The sequence below is a fragment of the Babylonia areolata genome, chromosome 6 (assembly GCF_041734735.1).
Source record: "Babylonia areolata isolate BAREFJ2019XMU chromosome 6, ASM4173473v1, whole genome shotgun sequence".
NCBI lineage: Eukaryota > Metazoa > Mollusca > Gastropoda > Neogastropoda > Buccinidae > Babylonia > Babylonia areolata.
In genome coordinates, this window is record NC_134881.1 from 20,466,910 (window position 1) to 20,491,095 (window position 24,186).

The 24,186-nt window shown below is 39.1% G+C and overlaps 4 protein-coding genes across 14 annotated transcripts in view; 2 read left to right on the top strand and 2 right to left on the bottom strand.

Moving 5' to 3' along the window:
- LOC143282818 (ADP-ribosylation factor GTPase-activating protein 2-like) overlaps positions 1-4,547 on the bottom strand; it is a 44,784-nt gene extending 40,237 nt beyond the window's left edge. For all 7 annotated transcript variants that reach the window (XR_013055311.1, XM_076588613.1, XM_076588611.1 and 4 more), the window contains exons 1-3: positions 4,465-4,547; positions 1,771-1,962; positions 924-1,055 (exon numbers count right to left, since the gene is read on the bottom strand). Coding sequence is in view for 6 of the 7 variants with exons in the window: in XM_076588613.1 (XP_076444728.1) it covers positions 924-1,055; positions 1,771-1,962; positions 4,465-4,536 (396 nt within the window). In the remaining variant the exon portion in view is untranslated. The remainder of the gene's footprint in view (positions 1-923; positions 1,056-1,770; positions 1,963-4,464) is intronic.
- Positions 4,548-4,637: 90 nt separating this feature from the next.
- On the top strand, positions 4,638-15,763 carry LOC143283317 (protein AMN1 homolog). Its single transcript, XM_076589510.1, has 7 exons — positions 4,638-4,703; positions 7,356-7,488; positions 9,244-9,385; positions 9,776-9,993; positions 10,683-10,739; positions 12,620-12,731; positions 13,388-15,763. Exons 1-7 carry the CDS (start codon positions 4,657-4,659, stop codon positions 13,465-13,467), a joined length of 789 nt encoding a protein of 262 aa, XP_076445625.1. The 5' UTR covers positions 4,638-4,656; the 3' UTR covers positions 13,468-15,763.
- A 576-nt stretch (positions 15,764-16,339) lies between these two features.
- LOC143283318 (ufm1-specific protease 1-like) overlaps positions 16,340-24,186 on the bottom strand; it is a 56,551-nt gene continuing 48,704 nt past the window's right edge. For 2 of the 4 annotated variants that reach the window (XM_076589512.1, XM_076589511.1), the window contains 5 exons: positions 22,339-22,466; positions 21,009-21,683; positions 19,893-19,995; positions 18,924-18,994; positions 16,340-16,606 (listed from right to left, as the gene is read on the bottom strand). In XM_076589512.1, the coding sequence (XP_076445627.1) occupies positions 16,466-16,606; positions 18,924-18,994; positions 19,893-19,995; positions 21,009-21,683; positions 22,339-22,466 (1,118 nt within the window). In that variant the 3' untranslated portion in view covers positions 16,340-16,465. Of the gene's footprint in view, positions 16,607-18,923; positions 18,995-19,892; positions 19,996-21,008; positions 21,684-22,338; positions 22,467-23,041; positions 23,118-24,186 lie in introns of those variants that run through there. The other 2 variants (XM_076589513.1, XM_076589515.1) reach the window with 2 other exon arrangements.
- LOC143283319 (protein LTO1 homolog) overlaps positions 23,141-24,186 on the top strand; it is a 7,227-nt gene continuing 6,181 nt past the window's right edge. For both annotated transcript variants that reach the window (XM_076589516.1, XM_076589517.1), the window contains exons 1-2: positions 23,141-23,240; positions 23,839-23,944. In XM_076589516.1, coding sequence (XP_076445631.1) covers positions 23,167-23,240; positions 23,839-23,944 — 180 coding nt within the window. In that variant the 5' untranslated portion in view covers positions 23,141-23,166. The remainder of the gene's footprint in view (positions 23,241-23,838; positions 23,945-24,186) is intronic.

Sequence of the window (24,186 nt, forward strand, 5' to 3'; positions counted from 1 at the left end):
TATCAATATGCCAGACTGAAATGATTTTTTTTTTTAACTACCATCACTAAAAAACACCAAACAAAAAGACAAAATCACCTGTGCAATATAAATAAAACTGAAATGTAAACAGTGCACATAAGAAGAAAAAAGCAACAGCTGAACAGCATACATTATAACCAGAAACTAACAAACTATACACTGCAGAACACTTCCATCAAGGTTAACTAATTCTCACTTCACTGCAGTTTGAAAGCAATAAAATAATTTGGACACCCTGCAATACACTTTGAGCCAGTGAACAAACAAATGTGTTCAAAATACCAAATGGATAAAATTCATGGAAAGAATTCAACAGCATCAGCAACCAAAATACTTAATACTGATATTGTGTACAGGTCAAACTAAGGCAAGCCTCACAAATTCATGTGTGATACTGAATGACTATCCAGTATCAAACTAATGTAATTTTAGCAGTTGTGAGCACATGCAGGGAGAGGAATGTGATCTGACGTCTTTCCGCCTTGTTACATTACCTTTGCTGTGCTGTCTTGTAGCTTGGTATTTCTTCTCTGCCTTCATCATCATATCTGTTTAATTTGTTGTGCAAGTGTATTTTTTATGTATAAAATCTGTGCATGTAGGCACATAAACATCTTTTAAAAGCCTGTAAGTATGTGTAGTTAAACCCTGTTTTATGTTTGTGTTGTCAGCAAACGCAACCAGACGACACATGAATTCCTCTTCGGAGATAATAAAGTTGACCTGACTAAACTTTACAAAGGCAGGAAACGTTTCTCAACATTCTCTTTGAGTGCAAGTCTTGCTTTTATTTTTTTTCTTCTCCCTAACATTCCCCTTTTATTTTCCAACATGTCTATTTTTCACTAACCCTCACCATTCAATGTCCGACATGTGGTCACACTCACACACTCGCAGCATACCTTTGTGCCATGAAGACGCATAGCATGCTGAGCCTGGCTGAGCAGTTTGTCACGATACATGCGCGCAGCACGGCTGTTATACTTCTGCTGAGCGTCTGATGTTGTGCACCCATGATCATTGAAAAATGAACGCTGTTCAACAGAAACGTTTAAACTCACAATGGACAAGCTGATAAAATGTTACCAAAAAATAATAAAAACAGGGCTAATTCTAAATTGTACAGAAATTTGTTTTTTGTATACATACATATTGCTTGCGTGCGTGTGTGTGTGCATGTGTTTGTATGCATACATTTTTGTTTGTTTTGTCTGACAAGTGTGCAGTGCTTTGATATGTTTGACAGTGCAGTTTTATTCATTATCATCATTCTTAGCTGAAAGCACAATTGCTGATCACTTAGACCAGCCATCTGTCACCTTCATATTAAACTATCTAATGTGCTTGCAACAATAAAAGCCTCCAGCAAAAGTTCCATTTGCCTATTAATTAAAACATGGTGTTGACTTGTGGTTCACAAACAGACAATGTTTTAAATATGTGACGGGGATAGGAAAAATATCACTTTCATCTTATCATGAATTAACAGAACTAGTGCTGAATTAATATGCTTAAGTAATGATAGTACACAACTGTGGATCAGCAGAGCTAACACTGAATTAAGAGGCACAAGTAATAATAATGCATAGCTGTTATGTGAAGCACATTCTTAAAAACAAATTTTAACACTGAAAATTGCAACCTCCAAAAATATTCATACTGAATTATTAACATAAAAAAGTAAATATCAAATAATAGTAATAATAATAATAATAACAATAAATATAGTAGGCAGTCCACATCACTTACAGCATTGGAGTTGCCCCCAACCTGCATGGCACGCAGCTGGAGCCAGGACCAGTTGGTGTCCAGGTTGGTGGACTTGATGAAGGTCAGATGCACGCCCAGAGAGCGGTGCACAGCTGAACAGTCGATGCACAGGAACACGCCATAGGTGCAGCTGGCCCATGTTGGGTTGTTGTTGCCGCAGTCAAAGCATTGCTGCACAGTTCATGCAGACAACAAAAATTTAATCAATTGAAAGATAGGTGAAATAGCCGCAAAGTTAAGAAAATTTGGTCATTCAATCCAAGAGTCCTGGGTTTGATACTGGTACCTAGTACATTAAGGGTTGAAATTTCCACCCAGTCTGCCAGATCAATATTCATGCAGACCCACTTCCAATTGAAGTGCTTTAATTCCACTTTCTGTCTATAGAAATGCGGATGAAATGTGCATGTTATGCTCATAATAGTCCACCTGTACCTGTTTATAAGTCAATGTGGATTTGCAGTCCACAAAAACAGGAAAAAAAACATTCAAGTGAAAAAAATTAAAATAAAAAGCTCAATCAAAGACACAATATCACTATTCCATTAACTTTTAAAGCTGGACAAACATATTGCCATTCCTTGTTCAATTTCTCTTCATTTCCTTTCAATCCAGGCGGATGTGGCAATCAGAAAAAAATTCAGGGCTGATTCATCAGGAAAGAAATTACTAGCTGGATGATCACCAAAAATTGTAACGATCTGATATGGTATGTGGCAAAAAAATCATGTATCAACTTTAGTCTGACTAATGTTACATTATAATATATATATATATATATATATATAATATATTCTATACATCACAAATAGTTCAGATGCAAATCTCTAAAAATTCTAAAAATGTTAGCTTTGAACCACCTCAGTCTATATTCAGTACATATCTGTAGTCTCAATGTGTAGAATAAATACACTGAAAAACAGACACTGGATATTTTTTAACACACACACACACACACACACACACACAAACCCACAGTGAAAACAATCACAATTTTCACACATACAAAAATCTAGCAATACTAATAAATCTTGGCCCTCAAAACTTTTCCCGTTGGACACAACACAATGTTGCACTATTATAATAATTAATTTGTAAGAAATGCATGGCACTATAAATAACCCGTTAAAATAATACAACTACTGAAAAAGTGCCCAGAATTTGTAACCAGCTGACGTCAGCCAACTCAGAAGCCTGAAACTATGAATTTGGAAAAAAAAGAAAAGGAAAAAAAAGAGAGAGAAAAGAAAAAAATGGTATGGTCTTTGTGTGTGTGTGTGTGTGTGTGTGTGTGTGTGTGTGTGTGTGTGTGTGTATGTGTGTGTGTTGCCCATCTAATTTCTATGCAAAAGCAGCAAATTCTTATATATATATATATATATATATATATATATATATATATATATATATATTCAGGGTTCGTCATTAACATTTTTTCACATGAGCGCCTGCGCTCTAGTTTCAGAATTTTGATGAGCGCAAACTGAAAACTAAGAGCGCACACTAAAAACATAGAGCAACAAGTCTCAAACATAAATTCATTTTCTCAGCTTTAATTCTTGTTTACATCAATTCCTCTTCGATACTTGAGTCACTTAATCCATTCTCCTCACTCTCACTCTCACTTTCCGGCTTCTCAGTTTTCTGACGCTTTTGAAAGTTTGGCCTTCTCTTCCTTGGACCACACTTCACTAGGCCTACTTCCGGTTGAACTAACAAAACGTAAACAGACGGCTTTCAAACTTCGGTAAATGCAAAACGATCGTGCTTTTGACTCTTGTTTGTGATGGACAATGGAATAACAATTTAGATACAGTAGTGTATGCTTATGTCTTTTCAAAATCAAGAGCGGAAGCGCTCTGAGTCAAGGAATTTTCCAGAGCGCAATTTGTTTTTTCAGAGCGTTCCGCTCAGCGCTCCCGTTAGTGACGAACCCTGATATTATATATATATATATATGTATATGTATATATATATATATATATATATATATATATTATGTGTGTGTGTGTGTGTGTGTGATGAATCACTTCTTCTTTGATACTAACTGAATGCTGATTTCCATTCATACCATTCATATTTCTTTCACTGCAGCTATTTTTGTAAGAATAAAAGTTAAAACAAAGAAAGAATTAATTTAATAGTAAGTGGGTGGGTGGGGTCTCTTTTTTTTCTGAACCCGACCCTTTCTGGCCATTTCAAGTCATAACACTAAACTTGGTATGTAATACTAGAGTCTGGCAATGGGAGAAAAGTTAACATGCTGGCAAGATTAGATGCCTGCCTGCCTCTGGGAATTATTGTCAAGAACTGAAGCAGTCGATCGGTGTCACATGCTTCGTCTGCTTCCAAATTGCGAAGTTTAGGCTTCTGCTGCCAAATAAAGAACAAGCTGCCTGACAAGAATAACCAAATAATGGTTGATTGTAAAAAGTCCAAACAAATAAAACATATCACAGGCTTAGATCAACCTCTGCAAACCATAAGATTACACAATATCTGCAACTGTGAAAGAACAGGACACGTATTAAAAATCTAATGAAAAGATAAATATGCCAACTGGTACAAAATCAAACATACAATGTTCGATAAAACATTGTCATCAAGGGACACTTCTTCTGCTAAAGTTTATCTCTTGCTTTGAAAGAAATTTCTGAAATAATTGAAACTTACTTTATTTGTTGGAACGGACCGTAATCGTTTAAAAACTGCAGTGATATCTGCCTTGCTTGGTTGGTCTGCCATGTTGGTGACGTTTCTTCAAGCCGAAAGAGCAAGTCACGTGAGCAACTTGAACACGTACGGAGTGAAGTGTAAGCTGTTGTTTCATTCGTTGATCCGTCCTTGGAGAGAGCTTGTTTAGAAATGGCGACTGTCGACAGTGGACTGGCTGTTCCGTCTCTTTTTAAGAAGTACGTCGTGTTTTTCTTTATTGTAAAGACAGATCTGCGCGACATCATCATATTTTGACGAAATATTATCCACTTTTCTGTAATCGACGTTCAATCCCTTTTGTTTGTTCCTGATCATCTCTAGATCGGTTGATGGCAGTTCATCATCATCATGGAGTAATAGTAGTAGTGGAAGTAGTAGTAGTGCAGGGACTGGCATTTGTCTGCCTTGGCCTCACAGCCTTTTTTATGCCCCCGTCAATATCGGTCTCCATTTATATGTGGGATACATGTATGTTTTCTTTTACAAGAGCTGTAAATCACTTGTCAAGGCAATAAATTTTTCTTTTAAGTGGATGTTCATGTCAAGGAGATTTTTGAACACATTAGTATTTTGTGCAAGTTTAGTTTCAATAGGTAGTGCACTCCATATTTGTGCAATTCTATTAGCATCCAGTTGATGGCCACAATCTTCATGTTGAGTACTCTGCCGCGACTGGAGGGTTGCATGGAGATAAAGACGCTGTCATACAGAAGAGATAAAGAACTAGACAGATGAGAAAAAAAAAGTTAACATTTTTGATTATACCTACTATATGTGGGTTTTATCAGCAGGCTGCTACTTTTCGCTCTTCACCCACTCAGGGGCTAGCTGATCCCAGTCCTCCAGAAGGGAGGGCTGGGCCCAAAAATAAGTTAAAAAATCAAAATGTTCTAAAGAGTGGGGGTATTTGGAAGGGGGATGCCTAATCCTACCTACTCTATCTAACTACTGCTTTTGCGGTTTTCAGTTTTCTTGGGGTTTTTTCAGTTGAATTGAAAAAGACTTTAAAGTTTATTTAATTTTATTGTTTTAGTGATTTATTTGAACTTTTAATGTCAGACATCTAAATGCACACATCAATGATGAAAATAAGATTTTCACCTGATACATACTACGGGGATTACAGCAGTACAAAATAATTGGTTCATGTCATTATTTATCCTACTTTTCAGAGGTGTTGGGTGGGGGGGGAGTGGGGGCGAGGGTTGTTAAACAACATTGAGAAGCAAATTTGCCACCATCAACATCGGAAGACATACCGTCACAAATCACAGATTCTTTAACAATATTGATGGGATGGCATGTAGTTACTTCTGATAAGCAAATGGCTATGTCCCTTGTAGACTTTTAGGCAATTGCACCATGTGTCCCTACCTTCCAGTAGTTGAAATTCTGGATGTTGTACTTTGTAAATGCCATGGATGTAAAATGCAACAGGACAAAATACGAGAAATAATTTAGTGAATGTAACCCCTTACACTTCTTCTACTGTAGGTTAAGAGGAGACATGATTGAAATATAAGATCATTACAGGAATTTATGACAAGGATGTGTGTGGTTTCATCAAACTCAAATTCAGCACCACATACAGGAACAAGGGGACATCCTATGAAAATATACCCAATGCAAGCAAAGACATCCCTGAGGAAGAACTCAGTTACACTGAGAATTGTCAACATTTGGAACAGCCTTCTGACACATATCATTAGTGCAAAAACTGTAAACACTGTAAAGAATAGGCTTGACAAATTCTGGTCAGACCAAGAAATCATGTTTGACTACTTTAAGGGAAAAGAACAGACAACCAGGAGTGGTGCACATAAGCAGCCTAAACTTGAAGTAGAGTCCAATGAAGAGGAACCTCTGGGACCTGTGTCGGAAAACAGCTCTAAGTAACTAAGTTATTAGACGAAACATGAACTAAGTATGGAATGGAGATCAACATGGAAAAAATTAAATTCATGATGAATAACAAGGATCTAATGAAGACCAGGGTCAATGGCAGCGGACAACAGCTGGAGACAGTGAAAGTTTCCATACCTTGGCACCATCATCAGTGAAGAAGGGTCTCAGACCGAAATACTGGCAAGAGCTACACAGACTGCAGCAGCACAGACAAGACAAGCCCTGACATGTCGAGACAATAACATCTTTCTCAGAACAGAGCTGGAGCTCCTGCATGCACTGTTTCTCTCTGTTTTCTTGTACGTATGCAAGGCCTGGACTTCGAATTGCAGCAGAGCTTCAGAGGAGGATCCAAGCAGTTGAAGTGAGATGCTTCATGACTCAATGGCATCTCCTACAATTAAGAACAACATAACAAATGAAGAAGGAAAAACATTAGACAGCACATTGGTCAGTATGAAGACCTACTGACCACAATGAGAAGAAGAAAAATGAGAATGTTTGGCCTTGTGGCATGGTCTGAAAGGCCCTTCAAGACCATCCCTTATGGAACAGTGCAGTAGAAAGGGAAATGAGGCAGACAGCAAAAGAAGAGGGCAGACAACACCATTGAGTGGACAGAGAGAAACTTTGTGAAAACTTGGGGGCCCCTATACCATGACTGTCAGAAATGGAGAATGTTGGTGATGCATTCAGCACTGCAGCGCACCCAGTACTAATCCAGGTTCCGGGACCATTGACAGAGATTGTGAACGATGAATGGTCTCTTATGTGGCATTGCTGTTGAAGATTGTAAAGCAGCCTGACGTTCACATGAGCAATTAAATGTAACAATAAAGAAATGCAAGACAATGTAGAGCACCTTCTTAGTGTCTCCTTTCTTGGCAGTCTTAATAAATGTATTCTGTGTGTGTGTGTGTGTGTGTGTGTGTGTGTGTTTGCAGGTGTATATATGCAGTGGTCAACAGTTTACAGCATTATGAAGATGACCTCTCTACAACCCCGTTGGTGATTAAACAGGCTTGTCTTGCCTTAATGAGTAAACGAGGGCTAATCACTGATGACAATATTACAAAGGTAACATTTGTTTTAAACTGTTTGGGTTTATGGGTTAAGTACTATATATTCATCCTTTTAAAAACCCGTATCTTCTATTCATTTCATCTGCATGACATGTATTTGTCATCAAACACCAGACACACCAATATTTCTAAACCATTGAACCATCAAGTCGAAATTTCAAATCAGATTTTGTTTGTGGTCCAAATTAGCATCTTCTGAAATTTTGAAGGATTCTTCATTCTACTGGGAGGCAGACATAGAGAAATCAGATGTATTTTGTATACTGTATGTATGTGTTTGCATATATTGTGTATATAATTGCGACGGACAGGCAGAAATTGAGAAAGACACAAATGATTTTGTGCTTTTGATATCTGAGATAAGGTATATTTGTGTGAGTATCTGTGAGCAATTTATAAGCATGAGTATGTGTGTGTAATAATTAATATTTTGTAAAAGAACATATGTGCTTGTGTGAGTGCCAGTGTGTGCACGTGGTAAATGTAGACCTCACAGTCACAGTAAAATGGACAAGCAAACATCGTCACTGAATGGAGATTTTTTTTTTTTTTTTTTTTTGCTGCCCCATCATCTGCACCGTTTCAGTGGCATTACTCCCACTGACGCCGCTCATTTAGATTCCCCCATACACAGCCACACCCGGGTTCGTCCGTCGCAGTTCCAGCGTCGGCAGCCCACAGGGAACCATTGATGTTAGGTCGCCAGGAGGCCACACACCAGAGGAGACCCTGCACTGCTGCTGAGTCACTTCGGTGGTGTTCAGTGGTGCCTTTTCTGTTTTTAACGTACTTAGGACACCACCTACTAATCCCCCTACTAACGACAATAATGGCTTAGTCGCAGAGCCAGACTGAGTGAGCGTCCCTCCCAGAGTGGAGACCGCCACCACGTCCCTCAAACAACAGCCCCCCATGAATCTGACGACATTGACAGGACTTACCCCAAGCACGGAAGTGGAGGGGTATCGAAACTGAGGTCACCATGAGAGCAGGGCATGAAAGGCCACAGACTTTGAGACTATTTTGTTTATATTGATGACGCTGAAAGAGCAGGAAGATGACGATGACGATGATGATGACGATGTTGCTATGGAGGTCCATTTTGGTTTGGGACTGCGTGACAAGGCTGTACTCCACGCTTCCTGTCATAACGATATCCCGGCCTTAACCAGGCCCGAGAGATAGAGACACTTGCAGTGTTGGTCAGGTAATTAGAGCAACACACCCAAAGACACATCCTTGAAGTGGATGACACTCGACTGTGTGGTCCCAGTCTCCCCATTTAAGCCCACAGCACACTCAACTCTGGGTAGGAGCCGGCCACGGGCCGAAAAACCCACCTCCGCTGGAATTCGAACCCGCGTCCTCCCAACCGTCAGTCCGCGACGCTAACCACTTCGCCACGGCGGCTGGTGAATGGAGAAATTATACATGCCATTCTCATGATTGATAATGACTCAAGACATTTGTTGTCTATTTCTTTTTCATGTATATTTTTCAGTTGGAAAAGAATCTAAAAGCTGAAAATGTCCATGATCTGTGGAAATGAATCTAACCTCAAAATGTCCATGATCTGTGGAAAAGAATCTAAAAGCTCAAAATGTCCATGATCTGTGGAAAAGAATCTAAAAGCTCAAAATGTCCATGATCTGTATGTGTGTCCTTTTGCTTATTTAGTTTTGTCTATTGTTAATTGTTTATTTATTTATTAATTGTTACTTTTTCTGACCCTTCCATTCCCCTCTCCCAGGTTGTGTGCAACAGAATCAGGGTGCTGGACCTGTCAGCTTGTGATATTTCTGATACCTGTCTCTTCAGACTGTCAGCCTGCAGGAACCTATACAAGGTCGATCTTAATGCCAAGATATCCAATGAAAACATCACATCTGCAGGTCAGTGTGTATTGCCATTATTTTTAGGATTTTTTTATTTTCTTGTCTTGACAAGACTTGTGTGTGATGACTGATACGAGTCTGTGAAACTGATCAGGTTTTTTTTTTGTTTTTTTTTTCCATTTGTGTGTGTGAGAGTGAATTTGCACGTGTTTGTGTGTGTGTGTGTGTGTGTGTGTGTGGTCTCCATGGTAAGCTTAAGTTAAATGTTGGCATTTACTTAGTGACTTTAAGTGGTATTTTGAGAACGAAATTTAGAAAAAAAATGATTGCTATAAATGATTACTTTACCAATTATGCATCAGCTTGCATGATAGAGAAAATGCCAATGTAAATATTTATACAAAGAGGCAGGTCTTGCGCACTGTTTTGTCCTGTGTCCATCCTCAGGCATCATCAGTCTGTCGCAGTCGTGCCCACATCTGCAAGTGTTGTATTTGCGCCGCTGCATAAACGTAACCGACGATGGGGTGATCGCAGTGTCTCGCAATTGTCCGTCACTGAGAGAATTGAACACAGGGGGGTGCGTTCGTCTCACAGACGCCAGTCTGGAAGCCCTGGGCCAAAATTCCAGCTGCCTCACATCTGTCAACTTTTCCAGAACTGATGTGAGAGGGTTTTGTTTACTTGTCTTCAAACTGAAACTTTGTTGTTGTTGTTGTTGTCTTTATTTGGGCTCTCTCTTCTTCTTTTATTCCTTTTTTTCTTACTGGTCTTTCTCAGTCTCACTCTTCTTTTTTCGGCTAGAACTCCAAGGTTTATCATTGATGAGACTTTGCATATTTGCAACTACTTTTAGTCCGTTAATATTCTACAGGGATATAAGGGATAATGATGTGTCATACTGTTATTGGGTCAGAGTTCATGGTTTTGGTTCCATCAGAATCAAGATAGATATATTAATGGGGAGAAAAAATGTATATACATATGTAAAGAAATATTTTCAGAAACTTGATTGTGTGTGTGTGTGTGTTTGTATGTATGTGTGTGTGTGTGTGTGTGTGTGTGTAGAAACAACAGACAGAAAAAAGAGAATCAAGGGTGTGAGAGGGAGGGTTAATGGAAGTTTTGATGAACAATTCCAGAAAGCATGGCAGAAAAAAAATGAATTAAAAAAAAATATATATGATAAGCAAATGTTACATTTTTATTTGGGTTTACTGACAATTTCATGGGTAATTAATGTCAGGACTTTCATGAGGTGGGATGATATGTGTGTATATGAAAAATGTCATGATTTTTTTTTAATGTCAATACTATTCCAGCTAATCTTAAAAAAAGGATTCTGGCACTGCAGGTGACAGACATGGGTGTGTACAGCCTGGTCAGCGGAGTGTGTTCCTCTTCACTGAAGGTATGTGTAAGGCAGGCTGACATTGGTGATCATTTCAGACATGGTGAGGAGATGTAATGAACTATGCTGTGTGTAAGCTTTGAGCTCTTGAAGTGAAAAGTTTTGGAAGGGGGAGGCTGTTACCGGAGGGGATCAGTCGAGAACAATGGATCGTCCATTGCCTTATATATATATATATATATTTATATATATATATATATATATATATATATATATATATATATATATATATATATATATATATATATATATCACTGTTCTTTTTTTTCAGAAATGATAACAGGCAGTTTTTTAAACCATTATACAACGCAAATTCTCTGGACTATTCATATCCAGCATGAAGAAAACTATGTAGTAATTTGCTGAATTTGTAAAAAATAAAAATGAAAATAAAATATATTTTTTAAATTATATATAAAATCATTAATAAATTACTTCTCTTGGTTAAATTCCCATACACGCCTCAAGATACACTACAGTTTGTATTGTTTTAGGTCAGCTGCTTCTCTGTTCTGATTATAACTTCATTGTGCATTGTTTTATATATATATATATATACATTTGAGTTTATTATTTGTATACTGCATAATTTTGCCATTTATAATTGTCTCCATGCCGTGTTTGCATTTTTGTTCCAGTTAGTTGTTTTTTCTTTGAAAGTACCGCAATGCCAGAATAATAATAATAATAATAATAATAATGGTATTTATATAGCGCTGAATCTTGTGCAGAGACAAATCAAAGCGCTTTCGCACCAGTCATTCACATGCATGCATAACTCTAAACTGGAGAAACTGAAGACAAGGAAGAGGCAGGGAAGGGAGGCTATTTTGGGAAGAGGTGGGTTTTAAGGCCAGACTTGAAAGAGCTGAGTGTGGAGACTTGACGAAGCGAAAGAGGAAGTACATTCCAGTTGCAAGGTCCAGAGACAGAGAAAGAACAGCGGCCAACAGTCGAGAGATTGAATCTGGGTATGCGTAAACAGAGTGGATCTGAAGCTGATCGTAGTGAGCGAGATGGAATGTAGAGGTGAAGGCAGCCACAGAGATAGGAAGGGGCTGATTTGTGAATACATTTATAACATAGAGTGCTGATCTTGTACTTTATTCTGTGTGAGACAGGGAGCCAGGCGAGATGTTACAAAAGAGGAGTGATGTGCTCAGATCTTCTCTTTCTGAAGAAGTATGGAAATCTGTATGGTATAGAAATACTCTGACCCTTGTATGAGAAACACTGTTATTATTATTAGTAGTTGTGATTTTATTATCTGTACCAATCCCTGCCTTTATCCCATTCAAATGGTAAAAAATGGTTGAAAATCAAAGGAACCATAAGAAGAAGGTAAAAGCGACGTTTCCAGTCATAAATTCTTTGGCAAGTGAAGAGGTGAAGAAGTGTTGACAGGTCTCAGCAGCCTGTATTGAAGAGGTGAGTACATCTCAATGGCTGGAAACTTCTGCTCTGCTCACTGTGTTGTTGGAGGAGAGGGGGGTGGTGGGAGGAAGACGAGGGTGGGGCGCAAGGAGAGGAGGGCGGATGGGAAGGAGAGAGGGGGATGGAGGGGGTTTACCCCATTCAGCCCAAGGGAGTTTAAGCCATGGTAGGCTTTCCTGTCATTCTGATGTGTTAAAATTTAAAAATTAAAAATAAAAAACGATTTTTTTTTTTTTAAATCTGAAACCAACTGCTCTTTCCTAACGAGTTGACAGTTCTGGACTCAGTCAGAAATACTGTAGAAGTGAGTTACCTCTCCTTCGCAGTTGATGCATATGCAGGAGAATGTGAAAACCATTTTATAAATGAAACAAATTTCGATTGCCAGAGCAGTGAGTGCTGTTTAGTTTCCATCTGACCCACTGGTGTGATTGTGACTTGGTCAGGAGGTGGACATGAGCGGCTGCCAGAGATTGACGGACGAGGCAGTGGAGGGGGTGGTCCAGATGTGTCCACAGACCAGGATCCTCATCTTTCATGGCTGTCCTCGCATCACTGGTCAGCAAAAAAAAAAAAAAAAGTGTTGGGAGTGTTTGTTGTTGTTTTTTTTTTATTGTTGTTGTTGCTTTCTCGGTTATGTTCCACTTACAAGTTGTTTCATATTAATATTATGATCATCCGGTGAATTCCCATCCCAACAGCACCGTCATCACTTAGCAAAGCAGTTCTGTCAGTAAATCCTTTGAGAAATTGTAGTTTTTATCTGTGTGTTTTTAAGTATATATAAAAAAAAGAAAAGAAAAGCACAATGAAGACAGTTACAGGTTTCTGGTGTGTGTGTGTTTGTATCAGGTGGGATGTAATTGAATGCTTTTGGTTTTATTGATTAAACAATCCTGCTTGTGTGTATTTTCATGGTGGGAAATTTATATCATAATCATCATTGGTTTACTTTTATGTCTGTGTGTGCATGCATGCATGTGTGTGTGTGTGTGTGTGTGTGTGTGTTTATATGTGTGCTTCAGAATGAGGGATAGAGAGACAAAGGGAAAGGTGCATTATTCTTTTTAACATTTTTGTCTAATCTGTTAGTCCTTGAACATATTCCTTTATTTCATTATCAGATGCAAGTAAATGAAATGTATGTTGTTGTTGTTCCTCACATGTCAGTTTAACGTTTACATAAATATATACTTTTTTTTTTCTCTCTCCAGAAAATGCCAGAGTGGCTCTGGAGGGGCTGATGCACAATGGAAACACCACAATGACACAGATCACCTTCACCGTCTACTGAATCCATAAGACTTATCTGCTTCAACAGATTACTGGCACCTGGATAGGGTAGGGCATACCGCCTGTGTGAAATACACAATCAACAAGAAACGAGAGGCTGAAATATTTCTGTTATTGATCAGTTGAGGTTGATTGCATCTGAAGAATGCAGGGTACTACTCATGTCAAGCCACTTGTTAATAATTATGAAGATAGCACCTGCAGAATTCAGGACACCACTCTGTCAGGCCACTTTATTAACTCACTCCAGACAAATAGTTTTCTCCCTTGCTTCTCCCTACAGACGACCCATTTGTAAGGGTAAGGAAAAAAATCACAAAAAATACAAAACATAAAGTAACTGAACTCACTGTACTTGACCCACTGACCCCTCACCTCACAATATGTGAACGCCCACCCCCCTCCCTTTTCACTGCTTTCAGAAGCTGAATCACTTCCAGTACCTTCTTGCTGGTTGCTTTCTTCACTGCAGCTACTTTATTCAACGTCTTCATCATCCTCGTCGATGTCGAAACCTTCAGTTTGAAGCATTTCAATCACTTCAGCAGCGGTAAAAGCCACTGTCGTGATTAAGTTTGCTCCAAAAATTTCCACTTGAATCGCCTGCAATGCCATTTTCGATACATATGCAGATTAGTTTGTCGTGTGGGGTCCTGAACTCGCTGGCTCACTTTTGGGTGCATTGTTACGGAATCTCATGAAGAAACTTTCCATTTGCCCCTTGACATGTTCACAATGCCCGGTGTGGCTGCGATTGTTATGCTACCCCATGAGGAAAACGTGGAAAAAAATTTTATTTTCGAAACCGCTATACTATTCCGTCGTCCAGAACACTACCTTTCGTCAGGAACGCTGTAGCATTCCATCGTCCGGAGTGAGTTAATGTTTCAAGCATTCCGGTGATTCCCACTTGTCAGCATAAATTGATAATCTGGTTGCTTTCCTGCTGATTTTTTTTTTTTTTACTTGTGTGAAATTGTGTTGTGCGTCTTACTTTGATAGCAGATGCATGTGTGTGGATCTGTTTTTGTTTTCTTCAGTTTAACGTCTATTCACTATAAGTGTTTTTAGACGGAAAGGAGTAAAGTAGTGTATAAAGGAAAGGGAATGCATGTGAATATCAGTGTAAAAAAAAAAAAAGAGTTCATGTTATGTATCAGAGGAAAAGTATAAGAAAAAGTCTTAAAGAGGTTGTGGTGTGTATTGAATGAGTTGTCATGGGAAGGAGAATATGTATATGCATATCAACAAGTATTAACCTACAACAGTGTAAATATAAATAACAGTATTAAATATAATAATCTGTTTTTGTGCACATGTACATATGTGTGGATGTGTGTATATGCATGTGTATGAGCATGTATTTGTGTGTCTGTATGTGTCCCTCTTGTGTGAAAGTGTGTGTGTCTGTGTTACTTTGATAACAGATGCATGTGTGTGGATCTGTTTTTGTGCGCATGCATGTGTATGAGCATGTATTTGTGTGTCTGTATGGTGTCAGTCAATCCATCTGTTACATGCATTGTCTGGGCCAGCTGTAACTTCTTGAACTGACTGTCCAAATGGCTAATCATAATTTTCACTACGCATACTTTACCGTGACCTAGGGTAAAAATTGCATTCCCCTGTGCTTAAGAGGAACGACATGTTGATCAAAGGGAATGATTCTCCCACAGCACAACAAATCGTTTGTTGGCAACAGAGGCACACCTTTGTACCAACACAGTAGCTGCCGCTTTTTGGTCAGTTAGTTTGGCCCACCATCCTGCTTGAACATTAATGCTGCATCAATTCCTAAAACCATTGGTGTTGGAAAATTATTTCCCCACCTGGTCTTACTTGCCTGACCCTTTTCAATTTTGACACAACCACAGCAGTGGTTACAGAAGGGCAATCTCCGCATACACTTCTCCAACGGATCTTGCTGCAACAAAGGCCATTAGCCAGGTGGCAGCACGTAGTACCGGCCTACTCTGTTCTTTAAGCTGTGCGTGATCTTCTGATATCACGGCCGCCACCACGGACGCATCGCACATAGGGCCCGGTCTAGTGTGCGGATCCAAAGCAGGCATATGGTGTTGTTTCCCCAAAGGGATTGTGGCACATTCCATTGGTGGGTATGGGTAAAGAGATAGAGGAGGTCGACTCGGGGGTGTGTGTGTGGAAAGAGGTTAGGAAAGTGGTTGGTGGAATATGTCCACATTTTATGGCTATATAAATTTTGTCACTGTATCATAAAACTGATCTCCATGTCTGATGTTTTTCGCAGCTTGGTTGAATTAAATTTATTGTAAATATTGGATCATATTTGCCTATACATGGAGAGAGAGAACTTGTGAAAATGATGGTCAGTGTGCTATACATGGAGAGAGAGAGAGAGAGATAACTTTTTGTATTTGTATTTCTTTTTATCACAACAGATTTCTCTGTGTGAAATTCGGGCTGCTCTCCCCAGGGAGAGTGCATTGCTACACTGCAGTGCCACCCATTTTTTTGTATTTTTTCCTGCGTGCATTTTTATTTGTTTTTCCTATCAAAGTGGATTTTTCTACAGAATTTGCCAGGAACAACCCTTTTGTTGCCATGAGTTCTTTTATTGTTTCATCCAAATGACTAATGTCCAGACCACCACTCAAGGTCTAGTGGAGGGGGAGAAAATATCGGCAACTGAGCCGTGATTCGAACCAGCACGCTCAGATTCTCTCACTTCCTAGGCGGACGTGTTACCTCTAGGCCATCACTCCAAAATGATTGTCAGTGCGCAATCTCTTAAGAACATGAAGACGGCACACACAAGACAAGGAAAGACAGGATGTGTGCATGCATGTACATGAAAATTTAAATACTAGCACACAACTCTTTAAATTCCCAAAGACTTTTTCTTCTCTGAATTTTGTCAGTTTTTCTTTTTTTCCATTTCAAACCATCACAGTAGATAGAGGCATCAGCAACACATTCATTAAAAACTCCCAAGTGTATTTCCTTGCACGCTGGTCAAGTCACAAGGCCACAGCTGCCAGCTGAGGTAGACACATGTTGTAGAAGGATCTGGGGCAAAAATCCTGAAGTGGAACCCACTTGATCCAGCCAGCTGTCTGCAGACTTGTTGCATTGTCCGCTTTGCCACAGTAATGAGGGTCCTTAGAAAAATAAAATGAACAAAACACCAGATAAGGGTTATTTGGAGACCTACAGAAAGCATAACAGCAGATTAACTTGGAGACCTACAGAAAGCATAACAGCAGATTAACTTGGAGACCTACAGAAAGCATAACAGCAGATTAACTTGGAGACCTACAGAAAGCATAACAGCAGATTAACTTGGAGACCTACAGAAAGCTTAACAGCAGATTAACTTGGAGACCTACAGAAAGCATAACAGTAGATTAATTTGGAGACCTACAGAAAGCATAACAGTAGATTAACTTGGAGACCTACAGAAAGCATAACAGTAGATTAACTTGGAGACCTACAGAAAGCATAACAGCAGATTAACTTGGAGACCTACAGAAAGCATAACAGTAGATTAATTTGGAGACAGCAGATTAACTTGGAGACCTACAGAAAGCATAACAGTAGATTAATTTGGAGACCTACAGAAAGCATAACAGTAGATTAATAGCATAACAGTAGATTAACTTGGAGACCTACAGAAAGCATAACAGTAGATTAATTTGGAGACCTACAGAAAGCATAACAGTAGATTAATTTGGAGACCTACAGAAAGCATAACAGCAGATTAACTAAATGTTTTTTGGGGGAGTGAGGGAGTGTGTGTGTGTGTGTGTGTGTGTTGGAAGGGGTTGGTGGGGGGGGGGGTTCAAAGGAAAAAAATGTTCCCTGGCTGCCAAACACAAGAGGAGAAATTACATACTCATCTTCTGCAAAGTGCTCAGTAAATTCTTGCCGATAAACGATGCCATCCTTGGATCATGGTTTCAGACTGCCTGCTTTCTTCATCTGATATGCCTGGTGTTTTGAAATCCCCCATTACAGACTCAAGACCCATGATTTCTGAACATAATTATGCACATTGTGATCCTTGGTTCTGGGAATTTTTGTCCTTCAAAATATCCAAAACTGCCCTACTGTTACATCTTTTCGACCTTTGAACATAATTATTTGTTCAGGCAATAATATTCAAACTATAGACGTTGATGTGAGGGGTTGGCAGCTGGGGGAGGGTGTGTGCATGTCCCCTAGGGGAATAGAGAAGTGCTGGAAGAGGATGAAGAGGGATAGGGTGCATTCAATTTCTTCCTGGAAGTGTGTGTGCATGTGCGTGAATTAGGGGGTGAGGGAGGGTTTGCGTGTGTGTATTGTAGCATAACATACTCCATCCCTGCCACAAATACTTTCAGTTAAACACACTTGGAGCCTCAGCATAAGTACCACATATAAATGCACATAATTATTATGATAGTAATAATTATTATTATCATTAAAGACAGAGATACAGTTGATAACTGGTGAAAATGACTGGAACAGACTCTGAAGAACACTGGTTATTTCTCTCTTCTTTTCCTCTGTGGTTTTATCAGTTACAAACCATTCAGAAGATATATATATATATATATATTTTTTTTTTTTTTTTTTTTTATGTACTACTTCACAAATACAGACATAATGAGTTATGTTATTCTCAGTTTACTTTAAACAATTGCTAAAGTTAACCATAATCACCACATAATAATTATGCTCTATCAGAATACCGGTAATCAATACACACACAGACACACACCTTTTTTTGTTAATGTATATAACAATCATACAACTGTATGTGTAATGACATGTGAACATTTCAGAGTGGGGTGTCTTCCCCCCTCAAATATTTTAACATTTTTTCAGAACTGTAAGCTGTGATGTACTTGCAATGTGATTTTGGCTACCTTACAAATTCAGGTTTCAAGTATGTCAGTGCATGTGTGTGTTTGTGTAAACATCTGCCTTGTACAGTCTTACTCGCCAGTTTGAACCATGGCAACACGGAGTTGCTTCTCAATTGAAAAAAAAAAGGACTGGAGTTTCAGGTTTCAACGTCCTCTGTATACCACTTACATATGAAGTGTCCTTCTCTGTATACCACTTACATATGAAGTGTCCTTCACTGTATACCACTTACACATTGAGTGTCCTCTGTACACCACTCACATATGAAGTGTCCTTCACTGTATACCACTTACACATTAAGTGTCCTGTGTATACCACTTACATATTAAGTGTCCTCTGTATACCATTTACATATAAAATGTGAACTAAATAGCCATTATTATGTAATATCTGCCTAAATGTTTTTATGAAAGGAATCCAACCCTTCATAATCGCTGACTCTTTTAAATCAGTACATTCTGGATGTTAATACCAAGACAAACCGGGATCTCATAGTGTGATCTGGACAGGTAAAAGATAAGTGGGGAAAAAAACAACAAAAATCAAAAACCAAAAAAATATACAAACCACAACAAGCAGAGCTCCAGGGTCCAAGCACACTCCCACAATCCCCTTGGATGAGGCATCAGTGTCACCACCTGTCCGGAAGATAGCAAGGAGAACGTAGGTTTAACGAGTGGACCGACATAACTAGGCTGGCTGCGAACAACCATGAAAAAGCAGTAGAACCTTGGAAGTATACATCAATCTTTAACAGTTAAAGATATTTAAATTCAAACAGTGTAATGGCAAGGCTAGCTGCAAAAACAATCATAGAGAAGCAACAGAACTTTGGGAAGTATACATCAATCTTTAACAGTTCAGTCGCAGATGTAAAAATCTGAATAGTGTCTTGACAGTTTTGCTTGCTTGCACACTTTAGTCTCCCAAAATGTAACACTGTGAATCAGTCTGCATCCAACACATACTGCTGATCAAAGATATATCTCTGCCTGATGATTAAGGATTTATGCAGAACACATTTAGATCATTAATGTTGACTTATGATGTCTATTTTTGTCTGGAGCTTCAGACACTGACATGCTGTTTAGCACCATTTTCTGACATACGTATGAAATAAAAGAGCATTGCAGCCTTTCATATTTTCATACTGTGTCATTTGACTGTCAGACACCTGCCGGAGTCTGCACTAGTGGGTCACGTTTAAGTATGTGTAATTAAAACAGAAATTTTCAAATGTTGTAGGATTCCATAATTTTAGACATTTAATGTGTAATTAAAGCTGCATATACTTCAGATTTTCAAGGTGAAATATATACAGATGATACACCTACCATGTCACACTTTGACATGCAACAAAACAACAACAAAAAACAAAACAAAAACAGAACAGAAATCTTTCAAAAGACTAACACAGAGAAAGAAAAGTGGTGTGTGTGTGTGTGTGTGAGTGTGTGCGCGCGCACACATTCAATGGTGAGTCATGTTTATTTTATGAAATATTATTTTTCAACGATGCATTAAAAAGAATTGTACCCATCATAACAGGGCTACCCAGGCTGGAGAAGTGGTTGTGCAATGTAGACAGGTGTTGCTTCAGTCCTGCTCCTGAGTTGACGTGAACAATTTTGCAAGGCACCTGTAAAAGAAATAACTTTTTTCTTTCTTTCTTTCTTTCTTTCCAACCCCAACCCCCCCCCCCCCTGCCCCCCACATCCTTTTAATTTTCTTTTTTTTTCCTTCAAAATTTGTCTTTTTGTCTAAAAGTCATTGTCCATCTCATTACGTTTTTTTGTTGGTTTGTTTTTGTTTGGTATTTTTTTCGTTTCTGTTTGCATGCTTATTTATACTAATCTGTGCTTTCATAATGACTTTTAAATAGCTTCTGACTATTCAAGTTGATTCTTTGTGTCATTAATTTCAGTGACAGTAGACAAAAGTGGTTCTCTCCTTGTTTTCATTTTTGTTTGAAAATTGTCTTCTTCTTCGTTCATGGCCTGCAACTCCCATGTTCATTTGTATGTACACGAGCGTGTTTTTACATATATGAACATTTTTACCCTGTCATGTATGCAGCTATACTCTGTTTTTGGGGGTGTGCATGCTGGGTATGTTCTTGTTTCCATAACCCACCAAACACTGACATAAATTACAGGATCTTTACATGATCTTTAATATGCGTATTTGATCTCCTGCTTGTGAATACACTCAAAGGGGATTCAGGCACAAGCAGGTCTGCACATATGTTGACCTGGGAGATCGGAAAAATCTCCACCCTTTACCCACCAAGCACCGTTACCGAGATTCAAACCTGGGACCCTCGGATTGAAAGTCCAACACTTTAACCATTCGGCTATTGTGCCCAATATAGTGACAGTAGACAAAAGTGGTTCTCTCCTTATTCTCATTTTTGTTTCACAACATATGCCATGACTTTGTGTCATCTTTTTTTTTCTTCATTCATTTGTGTAATTTTAAACTGAAAAAAGACATATGTTCATATATTTTTAATGTCATAAAACTGACTCTTCATGTTTTCAATTGGAATTTATAATGCTGTGTTTAATAGATTATTCAATCTCACAAATTCCCAGACAGATAACTCTGTTATCAGTTATAACTGAATGACTCAATACAAATTATTGCACTCACACCATAAAAGAAATCCAAACATAAGCACACTTCATAACTCCCGATCCACTGCCGGGATCCGACGAAGTGATCATGTTTGTCTCCCATGTGAACAAGTGCCTTCTGGATCTCCAGCAGACTGGGAACGTCTCGCACCATGTTGGTGCCAAGCTTTGACTCTTCACTCTTCTTCACCGTTTCTGCCAAAGATTGCAGTGAGGAACCCTGCTTCTTGTTCTGGTTTCCACTGGAAAGCACTGTGATGTTTGAGCCGTCATGTTTGAGGACATCTTGTAGTCTTACTGCAGGTTCTACATGTTCAAAAGTTTCAGACTCCAAACTATGTGTGTTTCCACTGGAAAGGACAACAATTTCATTGGTATTATCTTCATCACAGCCATTTTCTGATTCAAATTTACATGATGAGGAAGCCTTGGAATTTAAAGTTCTGCCATCATTCTCAGAGGCATCTTCAGTAACATGAGCAGAAGCACCAGCATACGCACTGCTGACATCATTGATGTCACCACTACCAATGACGCTGATGACATTGTCTGTACTGACATCAACAGCACTCCTGTCCACGACATCGTGAGGAACACTATTGTTGGCTGGAAGTGTTGGTGAGGAGTGCAGTCGTTGCAGTTTGACCCAACTGCACACTGTTTGTAATGTTCTGTAACCACAACCCCAACCCTGAAACAAACAACCATCCATTTTCATTTCTCTCTCTCTCTCAAACAGCACACACACAGAGTGAGCAACCCCCCACCCCTCCGCCCCCACACCCGCACACAAACACACAAAAGATTTAATTGGCATATTGCATACTGATTAAAACATAACAAAAAAAAAGACCAATGTATACTAAAAATGTAATGAGATGGGACTGCAAAACATTATGTATATATCCTCATTATCCTGCTTCCAATATGAAAATGTACAATGGATTGAAACAACAGATATAATGCAGACACCCCACCCCCACACCCCACCTCCACCACCTCCCCACACACACTCAACTTGGTAATTTGTCTACACAAACATACACACATACATATGTGTACAAACTCATCTTGCTGCTCCATGTTCACACACACACACACACACACACACACACACATTCTACACACACACACACACAAACATACTCTTTGAGCATCTTCATGCCCACCCACCCCCAACCCCTTCTGCTCACTGTGTTTTGGGTGGGGGATGTGGAAGGGGATGAGGTGGGAAGAAATGTAGCGTGCTTTGAGCAGTATTTCTGGATTAAAAAAGAAGTACTATAGTCCATGATAATGATGATGATGATGATGATAACCATTATCGTTATTATCATCATATATACCCTGTCATTAGTGCCGTCACAGCAGTAGTGCCAGTACTCATAGTCCCCCTTCACCAGACTGACATGCTGCGGTAAGCCAGGGGCCGCCACACCACGATGTACGTTCTTCAGTTTTGACGTTGCCATGTCTGTACCAACAGCACATCAAACAGTTAACTTCAGTTCATTTTTCAAGGAGGCATGGGACAAATCCATAATTATACATATTTTCAAGGAGGTATCGGACAAATCCATAATTATATATATATATATATATATATATATATATATATCTACACATGCTCACCACCCCTGACCAGATTCGAAGTGTAAGCTAACACGCTCTTTCAGGCTTTAGGGAGACTTGGGGTGGTGGGGAGGAGTAAAAATAAAAACACAGTACAGGGAAAGATCAGTATAAGACAAAGGATTGAAATGTAAAACCAAAATTAAAGAAAATGGGCCACGCTCAGTGAGACCCTATCGTGCGCACACACACACACACACACACACACACACTACACGCGCCAAGTCTTCACACACACACACACTCTCTCAGTCTCTCTCTATCTCTCTCTGTCTCTCTCTTCCCTTACAGTTCCAGCGAATTCTCTACATAATTTCATGATAAAGGCAAAGACAAAAAGTTGGTTTTTGTTCTTTTCCATAATTACATTACTCAAAGTAATTATCTGTTTCATCTACCATAGTTTCATGCTCTTACTATATACAAAGCCAGGTTAATATGGTTCGCGAAATAACCAAACCTCGGCAACAGATGGAACATCACCAGCTCTGAGAAAACAGAGTGGTCTTCCCGGAAGTTGCAGCAGACGATACAGAAAAAGCATGGCTGCTGTTCCAGACACGATGGATGTCGTTGATGACGATTTTTTGGATGCCGTCTTCATGAACGAAAGCAGGTTTGTCAGCTGAGTGTATCACCGAATCTTAACTGCGACATTACCCACATGCTTGTCGAGAAAGACAAGATATTGAACTCTGCTTGCCAGCATTAGTTCTAGTACATGTAATGATGAGTACATGCAGTTTTGCTCAGTTTTGTTAACATTTTCATTTAAGCAGCTTATGAATCCTCTTTTACACAATCAGTATTGGCATCGTTGCTCGCTATCAGTACTTTTTGAAGTTAAAAAAAACAACAACAAAAAACAACACAACAACTGTAGAACTTCAAGATTTTTAGTGAGACAAACATACATATTGTAAAAAGTCCATCATTTGTGATGGAAGAGTTAGAGATGATATTCATGTTCACTTCATCAACCCAAGTTCATGTTAGTTCAGTTCAGTATTTCAAGGAGGCATCGGTCAAAAATATGTGTGTGTGTGTGTGTGTACTCACCACATCTGCTTAGCAGACATATTCATTATTTGTGATGGAAGTTAATTTACAGATGCTATACATTATTTTGACTGAGCATTTTTAAGAAAAAGTGTTAACCAGTTCAAGAAAAGAAGAAGAAAGTGGACAGATGTGGCTGATGATGAACGTTCCAGGTGCCAGGATGAAGGGTACCAGGAAGGGCGAGGTGAAGGTCGACGGAAAGGGCTGGAGGAAGGCTTCCGTCTTGGTTGTCAGAAAGGCTGTGAAATTGGCACTGAGGTACAGTTGTAGTGTATCGTATTGTATTGTTTTGTGTTGTGTCGTATTTTTCAAATTCATCCTTGGCTATCCAGGCACAGATTCTCTCCAGACATAAATCTTGTTCCTGCGAACTCTACCCTTCCCTTGTAATTTATGTCTAGATCGACTTATATCACCTTCCCCTTGTATCACCTTAATCAGACCGATAACGTTGTGACTATTCCATGTAGCATGCATAGGACATATGTAGATCAAACATT

Excerpts from the sequence above, each read along its gene's own strand:
- LOC143283317 (XM_076589510.1), top strand. The coding sequence starts at position 4,657 with ATGGCGACTGTCGACAGTGGACTGGCTGTTCCGTCTCTTTTTAAGAA. Across the intron at positions 7,489-9,243 it reads CTGATGACAATATTACAAAG|GTTGTGTGCAACAGAATCAG; the intron begins GTAACATTTGTT and ends CCCCTCTCCCAG. Across the intron at positions 10,740-12,619 it reads TGTGTTCCTCTTCACTGAAG|GAGGTGGACATGAGCGGCTG; the intron begins GTATGTGTAAGG and ends TGACTTGGTCAG.